The following is a 10,759-nucleotide window of genomic DNA, read 5'->3' as shown; positions in this document are numbered from 1 at the left end:
GAGAGGGGTTTATTTCTGCATTGAAAAAGGATCTCTTGGGGTATTAGGGTGGCCTTTTCTATGATGTGATCTACTTATTTTGAACGTGTTAAGGTTTGCAGAGCATATTCTGCAGTATCCGAGTGCCTGGCTGTAGATGCTAGTGTAGGAGTGTTCCAGAGAGAGTTTAATGGACGAATGGTGGTGGTTGAAGTGAAGTAAGGGAGTCTGTCATCTGTCCAGAGGATGAAAATACCATCAGTGTATCTCAAGTATATCATTTGCAAATGAACTACAAAACCAATTCTCTTGGAACTAGCACAGAATTGACTAAATGGAGTAGAGAATAAATAGTGTTACAACAGAAAAAGTAAAACAAGTTAGAATATGGAGGCATGGGGAAACTGGACTAATCTGAACTGCAGACACAATACCAACAACATAGCAATGAAACAATTGTGTGTTAACATTGCCTGGAAACTTCTGGGGAAGTCTAGAAATGGACTTCAAGGTGTGACTATAAAATAAGTGACTATAAAATAATTGAGCAAATCTCTTCATAGTATGCGTTCAAGTTTCTGCTAAGCTTTCAGGATCAGATTTTCAAGGTATTTAGGCATTGATGTGCTCAGCATTGCAATGCCTAACTGATTTAGGAGTCAATCTCATTTTCAAAAGGATTAAGCATTTAGGATCCTAAATCCAAGGCACAGCAATGCCTAAATACCTTTAAATATCTGGGCATCAGTTTAAGACTGCAGGCATTAAACATCACATGTTCAAAACCAACATTTTAAAGTTAGTTTTAGGAGTCAAATGAAACAAGATGCATGTATCTTTTGAATGGCCAACTACATAAATGCACACATTAGCCAAAGCAGATACCTGGCTTAGCCAGAAAAACTATTCTCTGCACATTAAACTAAAAACTAGGTATAACTGCATAACAGAAAAATACATTCTTTCAGTTCCTAGAACATGCTTGTCAAGATGGTCAACACAGCCATGATACATTTAATATAACTTGTGCACTTACATATTTGACAAGTCCTATACACAACGGTAGACACATCCTAGTTCAGTCATTGTACAGAATGCTGAACATGTGCGTCTTCCCTGCATCCATAATTTAACATATAAGCAGAATGACAAGTATTCTTAAAAAAGCTAGCCCTTTAAGGAAAGACATCAGCAACTTCCAGCCACTGAAGACAGAAAAATAATTCAATTAAGAGTATTTAAACATCAAAGCGATCTTGGGGGAGATTTTCAAACAAAAGTGCCACTGAAGCTCCCCTTTATGCCTTTTGAACATCTAGAGAGATGCCTTATTTGTTTAACCCTAACTCACTCACTGTTTCGATCCATCCAGAAAACAGACATCTTAAACAAATTTCCATGGGCATCATTAGATTTAAGGAAGTGCCATCACCATCCATGCTCTGGTACACACCAATTGCAACATAAAACCTAGGTTTTATTTCAAGATAATTATTTGACTACAGTAAAAAAAGGTTACAGCACTTGTATCCAGTTTAATAAGGATTACATGCTGTCACCTTCTAATCTATGTTGATGCAAAGATTTTCTAATCTAAAAATTCTTAAATATTCAAGCCTTCTATAGTACCATTTCAATTTAGCTACATCATACCAATTTAGTTTGCAAGTTTCCATGTGCTGCTTCATCCAGCTAGTGCTTTAATACAAACTCACTGTCAGTTAGGAATGATGAAAGCAATGTTTTACTACTAAGGAAATAAAGGGCACCTCATGTCCAAGTTTAATACAAAAAGCATTTTCAAGTTCATTGAAAGCTCAAATACAAAAGGCATGGTTTGACACAAATTTGAGTTAAAAATATGCATCCATCTACCGCGGTGGGAAAACTTATCTATACAATGCTGGTTCTTCAACCAGCCATTGCAAAAGCACTTAAATTATTAAAATTCTAAGTTAAAGACAGGCATTTCAGCTACAGACACTAGAAACATGAGTATTTATATTTAAAAATAACTTTCATGGAAGTGAGGAACAGGAATATATTTAAAATCTGTAGATTTGAGAATCACAAGACAGACATGAAATAGGTCAGATCACCTGTGGGAAGACTAAAAGTTTGCTAAATGCAAAAAATATTTTTTTCATGTTGTACTCAGTCCCTTGATACACTAGTGAAAACAACTGAACTATCTGCAATCTCTTCTGCCCATGCAGCCAATAGCAAAAGGTTCCAGGAACAAAAAGTCTCTTTTCCCCCACCCTCTCCTATCATGTAGTTTGATGTTTTTTCTAGCACCAATTTAGCAAGGTAAAGAGTGCTAATTTTATAGCAAAATTGTATACCACATTTGATCCACCCCCATTCCCTACCCCAAAAGTGTCCTTAAGGACAAGATGAATTACACACGCTCTAAAACGAACGTGGCAAGTCATTAAAGAAAGCAAATACTAACCCACATTACATTACCTTCTGTTAATCAAATGTAAGTTGACAAGAAAGTCTTGGTAGTGGGACATACTATTTAGACATCAGAACACACCATTAAAGATTTAAAGGCCCCTAGTAATACTTTTTGTAGTAATTAGCACAAGACAGTTTTCTTATATAAACAACTATTTGATGGTAGAGGACTTCAGTGACAAACAATTACTTGATGACATTTACATATAAATACACATAAATAAAACCTTATAATTTATGTCTGTTAACAAAAACGTGGTTTGAACTGAATTAAGTGTAATTGCATCTAGCTTTATCAGAGCTTTTGCAGCTTGATCCAAGCTTCTCTAATGATACTCAAGTTGTATAAAAAGCATAACTGTACAATTCTTAGTTTAGTAAAGTACTACTCTATAAAACATAGAATCATGAAAACAGCACTTACATTTTAATGTAAAGTATAAAACTGTATATCTACATTTACACACACTTTACTGAACTACATAAGGTAGCTCAAGGTAAAAAACAAATCCCTTCTTGAAAGTCTTTCAAAAAATACATCAACTGCAAATATTTATGATTAAAAGTTACTAAATTAGCAGCTGACAGGACATTTGTAGTAAAAATATATTTTAGGAAAATAGCTGGAAAAAATCTAAACACTGATAAACACTTTAAAACTATATTTAAAGAGAATTTTTTTTTAGCAAACAGACAGAACTAGCTAAGATAATGGGAACTATTGCATATTCCTCTTCAAGAGCCCTGCAGGCAGAATGGAGGAAGTGGATAGGGAAGGAATTAAGTGGTTGTAGGAATGAAGGGTTGATCCTGAATCAGGAGGTAAAGAAGAGCTCAGCCTCTCTAACTGCCGCCTCATTTACTTGGGGGGGGGGGGAGGAGGGGAGGAGGAGAGAAGAGACACAGAAGACAGAGAAACCGTCTCACTGAACATACACCTCCTTCAAAGCCTAGAAAAGGTGGGCAAAAAAAGCCCAATTTTGAAAGCCTTGGGCTCTAACTTAAAATCATGTACAGTATGTATTTACAGTTCAATGGACAAACCAGAATGACACTACAAATTGCATGTTAACTTCAAAAATTAACATTTTGCAATATGAAGTGCTTTATATATATTTTTATATAAAATACATGTGCAGTTTTGATAGAATAAACTATCTAAAAAATTGTTTCCACAAGTCCTTTGTTTCCTTATAGGATCTCTGTCTTCTGCACATTTAACAGTTTCAAGATTCAACAAGGATCTCCACAATATGATCAAGCTCATTAAGATCAGATTTACAGTTAGAGTTAGAATTTGTGGTTGTCGGAGAAGGAAATGTTTCGAGTACATCACAGTGTGCCATTTTTGTGTTGCTCATCATTCCTGTTAACACTGTATCAAGGTCATAGTAAGAATTATCAACTTCTGAAAACAGATCTTCAACAGAATTAGGACTTTTATTCTCTAATGTCTCAAATATTTGATCTAATGATTTTTGAAAGTTTCCTCTATTTTCTTGTGGGTTCTCCATTTCCCACATGTTACTTTGTAGGTTTCTTGGAGCTTGTGCTGAAGTAACTGTTGACATCATTTCTGAATTATCTTGCGACTGGGTACCCTCAGAGTCTTTAGTGAAGGTACTATAAACTGGAACAAGCTTTCCTTCAGCTTGCTCCTTAGATGAACGGCAAAGGATATCTGTTGAAACCAGACGATCTAGAGAAGTCTGTCCTGCACTGTGTGTATTTATCATCTGCCAAGTCCCATCTTGGGTCATTTCCTCTTGTATTTGCCGTACCGTATTGGCTATAAGTACCGAACGACAAAGATTAGGCTCAACAAGCATGTGGCATAGTTGAAGTTTGACCAAGGACATATCTAAAAGTGACTGTCGCTGAAGATTATATGAAGGGATAGCCTTAAAACCAGCCAGAGTTCCTTCAATATCTTCTTCACCATCAAAACATTTTCTTTTCAATCCTCGCACAAACATTGTGTCCTGTTGAGAAAAAATAAAGCTCTTTAGTACAATCAAGAGGCCTAAAACAAGTTAGACACCACAGAAATGAAACTACTGCAAACACTTTATAATCTTTAATTTAAGAAACTATTAAAATCACTTGAAGACAGAAGAATTGTCATACCAGATTTTAGCAATGATGTATCTGGTACCAGATGCTTGAGGGACGCATAAAGCACAATGGACAATTTTACAACAACATACCTACACGGAAAAGACTTTCAAACTACAGGCAGCCAGCCAGTGACTGATTTATGTTCAGAAACATAAGTGTTAGCTAGCTGGCCTAATTACAGATACTGGTCTGGTAAGCATACAAATGTTTTCTGAATTCTACTAATTTTGAACATATCTTAGAGTAGTGAGTGCCACAAGGTAACTGATTGGGTGTTTAAAAAAAATTAAACTGGCCTTGAATTTCAGTGGGTGCCCCCTTACAGTCAGAATAAGTCAAAGCGCACATGTGACATTCACTACAAAATGTGCTGTTTTGTATCTCTTTATAGTGTCCCTTCTTAATCTCTCCTCATATAGAAAGAAGTCTTTGCATGCCTGGGTTCAAAAAAGAATTAGATAAATTCATGGAGGATAGGTCAATGACTATTAGCCATTGATCATCAGGGATGCAACTCCATCCTCTGGGTGTCCCAAAAACTCTGACTGCCAGAAGCTGGGACTTGGTGACAGGGGATGAATCACTCAGAATTGTCCTGTCTGTTTATATCCTCTGAAATATCTGGCACCGGCCATTGTCAGAGACAGGATACTGAGTTAGATGGACCATTGGTCTGACCCAGTATGGTTTAGGTCTGACATTTTTTTTTTTTTTTTTTTGAGGGGGTAACCAAAACTAAACACTTTATTCAAGATGAAGGTGTATTATCTTCCCCCACATTCCAGAACATTTTCAGTATTATTCCCTACTTCCCTCAATACCTCTCATTTTACTTTTCTGACTGCTATTGTGCACTGAGAAGATGTTTTTCTATGAGCTCTCCTCCATGTCTTTTTCCTGAGTGGTTGGTTAGTCCAACACGACAAGGTAAATAGTTCCTTCCAACAGGTTAGACTGCATTTGTTTACACTGACTTTAATCTGCCACTCTGTAGTTTTATTAGGGGCTTCTGAAATTCCTTACAATGCAATGTTCACTAAAATGGTATGTCACCTGAGTGTTCGCCCCTCTTCCAGATCATTAATATATTACACCACTGATACTATGGTTCTGTGGGCAACTCACTTTAACCTTCCACACAGAAGAAAGTGACTTGCCCTTGCAATAGTGGTTCTCAGAAATCAGTGTCTATATGGACCCACACTCTTGTGGTAAGCATGCCTTGTCTGTGGGATGTTGGAAACTTCTAGAAAGCAGTGCCCATTGGAGCTACTCACCCCAAGCTTGTGTGGTTAATGTCACCTTCACTCTGCACGGTGTTTTTAGCTTTAACTATAATGTTCTTGTAAGAGATATATTGTACCCTAACTGACCATAAACGGTTTTTCAAACATTTGGTATTTGAAAATTAAACTCACTGAATGGAAGGGTATGTGGAGCAAATAACTATATTGGGCACCTACAACCGTAAATCTACCTCACTGCTTTTTATGTGGGAAATAAAATATAGGAACAGCACTAAGCAGTGATTAAATTAAATGAGAAATCCTTCAAGATAAAAAATTCTCCAGATTTTGCCAGAATTTCCCACTAGTTTGTATTGCATTGATTCACTTGCAAATTGATAACCCACATCATAAAAATAGCATCTTGCTGCCCAATTTCTAGGACTGCACAAAATATAGCTAGTTTAAAAGTTTCACTTAAGGGAAAATTACATACCAGTAACTGTGTCTGGCGTAGTCCTTCCTCTTCTCCCATGCTATAGAACAAGATTCCATACAGCAAGTGTTATAGCTCCACCTATCCGGCAGAAGACAGGAAGTCAGTACATGGCAAAACTCCATCCCTTGTTTACCATTTCAGGTACTTATATAGCTCCCATTACTTGATTATCTGAGCACCTCACAATCTTTAATGTATTGATCATCCTAACATACTTCTAAGGCAGGGCAGTGCTATTATTATTCCCACTGTACAGATTTTGAGCAGAGAAGCTAAGTGACTTGCACAAAGTCACACAGAAAGTCTGTGGCAAAGCAGGGACTTAAATCTGGGTTCTCCTAAATCCTAGACTAATGCCTTAACCAGTCCACCATTCTTCTTTCTTTCTTAGCCACTGAAATAGTAAACTGAATATTTAACAGTCACCTGGGGTATTGAAATATGCATAAAATTATATAAAGAGGGAAGAAAAGATCTCTCTGTACAAAAGGAAAAACCACATAGTATACTTCCATTTATCTGAAACCCTATCATGCAAACCTCTGCATTATCTGAATCCCTTCTCTGTCCCTCACATATCTCATGTAGGGGCCTAAGGAAGAGATTTGGATAACCCCTGGCCAGGACTGCAAGGAGGAAGAGGACAACGAGCCCCAAGCTGCAGGAAAGCCAGCCTGCTGCTGAATGGCTCCTGTAGCCCTACTCTAACGGGAGTGAGCAAGTGGGCATGAGTGGGGTTGTGACAACAGAGCTGCAGATGACTCCTTGTGCAGTCACAGTGCTAGTGATACCCGATCCCTGCAAGTGCAAGGAAGGCTGCAGTCTTGGCGGGGCAGAGCAAAGTCCTGTCCAGGGATTTCTGCTCCGCCCTCACACCTTGTGCCTGTAGGGACTGGGTGTCACCAGCCATGGCAGCACAGGCTCCTCTGCAGGATTACTGTCCTGGGAGCGAAAGAGCAGGACAGAGCAGAAACCGCTGGCCAGCACTGCAAGGAGGTAGCCACTGCATGGCTCCTCCTCTCTCTATTAGCTGAGTTCCCAATTATCCGAATAAAATCTGTGTCCCCTCCCCCCACTATTTGAATAATCAGGAGTACACTGTATTGCTGATTTTGTCATTCTCTCTTCTCCCATCCTACATGAAGATTACATAAAGCAAATGTAAGTGATAAGCTGTGAAAATAAGGTGTGCTTTCCTATAACAGCAGCCATGAGAACTTTGTGACTAAAATTTGCCTTGATCTAGCTAGCAAATAGTGTAGGAGAAATGCGTTTTGCCCACAAAAGCAAGTAGACTTTCAAAACAAATTTGGGGCTAGGACACGGACTCAGTGATGAGACTGCATCCAACCCTGACACAGTGCAAGGGCTGGGCCTGCCCCAGAAACACCCCAGGGCCCTGCCCCTCAACACCAGGTGCGGGCAGGCAGGCTCAACTCGACAGGATCCAAGTGTGGATGGGCTTAGCATAGGGCGATCCAGATGTGGGTTGAGAAGGTTCTGTGTGGGGCAAATTTCCATGCAGGCAGCTCAGTGGGGGGTCCAGGTACAGGAAAGATCTGGATGCACAGGGGCTCAGTGGGAGTTCCAGATGCCGGGTCATTGGGACTCTGCAGGGGGATCCAGGTGAAGGTGGCTGGGGCTCGGTGGGATGGAGGTCCAGGAAACAGGGAGCACAGTGGGGGATGGTCTGGGTGCAGGCATGGGTGTCCAGATATGGGGTGGGGTTTGGCCGGGGGGGGGCTCCAGATGCAGAGGGACTCCAGATGCAGGAGGTGAGGCTTTGCAGGGTGTGTGGTTCAAGTGTGTGGAACTCATCAGGGGCTGATCTGGGTGCAGAGGTGGGGGCCGAGCAGGGGTCCAGGTTTGAGGAAGTAGGACTTGGCAGGGTGTGTGTGTGTGGGGGGGAGTTCTGGGTACAGGAGGGCTTGGCTCAGGGATCTGGAATGGGGGGGTCGGGGGCGGTGGATGGGGAAGCAGCTCCCCATACATTGACCCCTTCCCTGTAGCTGAGAAGCAATGGGGGCAGGAAGCGGGGGAGGGGACAGGGCTTCCTGCAGCCGGGGAACGTTTCTGGGAGTGGGTCTGGCCTGGCTCCAACTGCTCCTTGAGGAGGAGCTGAGGCCGGGTCAGACCCACTCCCAGAAACCCACCTCCTCCTTGAAGAGGAGCTGAGCCTGGCACTGGGTAAGAGCCACTGGCTGTAGCGTCCCCAGCTCCACTCACCCCCACAGTGATTTACCTCTCCGCCAGATGCTCTGGCACCCGAAACACCACACTGGGCAACGGCGCGTGATCACTCTTGTGGCTTCCCTTCTTCCCCATCAGAAAACCATTTTTCTGTGGGGGAAGCAAAGAAATCTGCGGGCAACACAATTCCCCCAAGAGTAACATGACCCATTGCATATGATTGTAAATCCTTCCCAGCAGCAAAAATCACTTCTCCCGAGAAAAGTCTACTGGTAGATTCCACCCACTCACACACAGTTGTGCCCCAAAATCTAAATTTTCATTAAGAAACCTGAATTTTTAGCCCTTCTGATTAAAAAAAGCACTTGCCAATAAAAAACAAACATACACATCTTCCTGTTTTTCCTGCACCTTCACCCAGCCCGTAGTAGTTGTGAACAGGCCATTCATTGCAAAAGGGTGTTATTCTGAAGACTAATAAATTTAATTGTAAACACCTGTTTCTTTGCTGATCACTAGATCAGAATGATTTAACAAGGATGATCCACTGCTGTTGGGTAGAATAACAGATTTACAATTTACACAAGTGAAGTTTACAATTTCAAGTAAACTTTAACCTTGCCTAAAAAGGGGAAGAATAGTTGCATCCTCTCTCTAGCACTCTATTCCATGCGTGCCAAAAGCCCAAACTGCTCTGTTTTCTTGTTTGCCAAAAGCCCCAAAAGTCTTTTGATCCTGCAACTAATCTCCAACAGCTCCTACAATGCAGATGTGACAATACAAAAATATGCAGCATACAGCCATCTGAAAACCTGAGGAATAGCATAAAATATATTGGATTAAATATAAAAATAAGTCGTATTTTATTAATTTATTTAATTCATTAAAAATTTAAATTTTAAATTTACTTGAATCTGGAACAGAGCGTTCAGTTTGCTATAGAAACACGGTGACCTTACCACAGAATTTAGGTCCAGGTTTTGCCAAATTGTAAGTGACCGTACAGACAAACCATTTCCGAGATACAATACCGGAGCAGAGCGTGTGGGTGCAGGGAAAGGCAATCCCTAGGACCACCGTGGTGACAGTGCCAGGAGTCACCCCCGAGCAAGAGAGTGTTATGGGAATACAGAGCAGTGCCTAATGGTGGGAGGATGGGACAGGAGGATAGTTTCCCCCCCTAACAGATGATACAGGGGAGAGAATCAAAAGGTGTACGTGGTGGTGATGGGGCAGGAAAGAGCAGGGGTGGGTCTGGCTGTGGGGAGGAGTCATCTCCCCATCCACGGTCCCAGGGCAGTGACCCTCCCCTAAGAGCGGAGGCCGTAGGTACTGGCCGAAATCACCCCCAGCAGTGCAGGGATGTGGGCTGAGGGGGAGACAGACCCCCTGGGAGCAAGGCCGGCGATGGGGGCAGGGAGTGCATGGGCGGAGCGAAGTGCTGCGGCGGGGGGTTCAGAACCGGGGGCTGGGAGCTGCTGGCCGGGGTGAGGATGGACGTGGGGGCAGGGAGCGGGGGAGAGGCCGGGAGAATGGGGGGCGAGGGGGCAGGGAGAAGGGGGCCATGGGAGGGGGGGGGCAGGGAGCGGGAGCACGGAATAGGCGGCGGGGCAGGCACCTCCCGAGCCGCGGCCTAACCCGCTCCGAGGAGAGCCGGCGCGGCCGCAGCTGCTGCCCGTCGCCCCTCTCTGCCCCGAGACCCCGGGGAGAGGGACCCGCCGCCATTTTGAATCTGCTCCCCACCGCGGGCTCTTCCCCACCCACCCGCCTCCGGCCCCGGCTCCCCGTTCCGCTGCCCGCGGGGGACACGACAGACCCCGGGAGAGGCTAACCCCGGCCCTGCAGAGCGCCCGGCCCTACTCACCTGCTCGCCGCCTCCCCGAGCCGAGCCCGGCTCCCGCCTCACCGTCGACCGCTGCGCGCCTGAGAGAAGGGGCGGGGCCAAGCACACTGGCCAGCCCCGCCTCCCCTACCCGCCATCTTATTGTCAAAGCCCACAAAGAAACGGCCGGCCGGCCGCCCCCTCCCTACCCGGCCTGCCATTGGGGAATGCCTGAACCGTGAAGTCCCGCCCACAGCCGAGCGCTGGCCGTCATTGGTTACCTCCTGGCCGGCTAGAACGTCCCCTTGGCACCCAGCCTTCCGTTGGCTGACGGGTTACCAAGGCGCTTAGCTCCACCCGCCTCTTAACGAGCGACTGGCTGAGGGGTTACCATGGAGCCCAGACCCGCCCCTCAGCTGTAACTGGCTGAAGGAAGGGTTGAGGCGGAGTCTAGAGTTCAAA

At 43.6% G+C, this 10,759-nt stretch overlaps 1 protein-coding gene across 2 annotated transcripts; it reads right to left on the bottom strand.

Annotated features, from left to right (window-relative positions):
- Positions 1-988: 988 nt before the first annotated feature.
- On the bottom strand, positions 989-10,440 carry CDCA4 (cell division cycle associated 4). Of its 2 annotated transcripts, XM_067554948.1 has the most exons (3): positions 10,340-10,440; positions 6,283-6,363; positions 989-4,424 (listed from the first exon to the last, which is right to left on the bottom strand). In XM_067554948.1, the coding sequence occupies exons 2-3, from the start codon at positions 6,319-6,321 to the stop codon at positions 3,669-3,671; spliced, it is 795 nt and encodes a 264-aa protein (XP_067411049.1). In that variant the 5' UTR covers positions 6,322-6,363; positions 10,340-10,440; the 3' UTR covers positions 989-3,668. The 2 variants fall into 2 exon arrangements, with proteins under 2 accessions (XP_067411049.1, XP_067411050.1); XM_067554949.1 differs by lacking the exon at positions 10,340-10,440 and having other exon boundaries at positions 6,283-6,726.
- Positions 10,441-10,759: the final 319 nt, after the last annotated feature.

Source organism: Emydura macquarii, unplaced genomic scaffold (genome assembly GCF_026122565.2).
Source record: "Emydura macquarii macquarii isolate MOO-44397 ecotype Brisbane River unplaced genomic scaffold, CSIRO-AGI_Emac_v2 contig_1551, whole genome shotgun sequence".
Classification (NCBI taxonomy): Eukaryota; Metazoa; Chordata; order Testudines; family Chelidae; genus Emydura; species Emydura macquarii.
The sequence above is the reverse complement of the archived record's forward strand: the minus strand, read 5'-3'. Positions and strand labels throughout refer to the sequence as shown.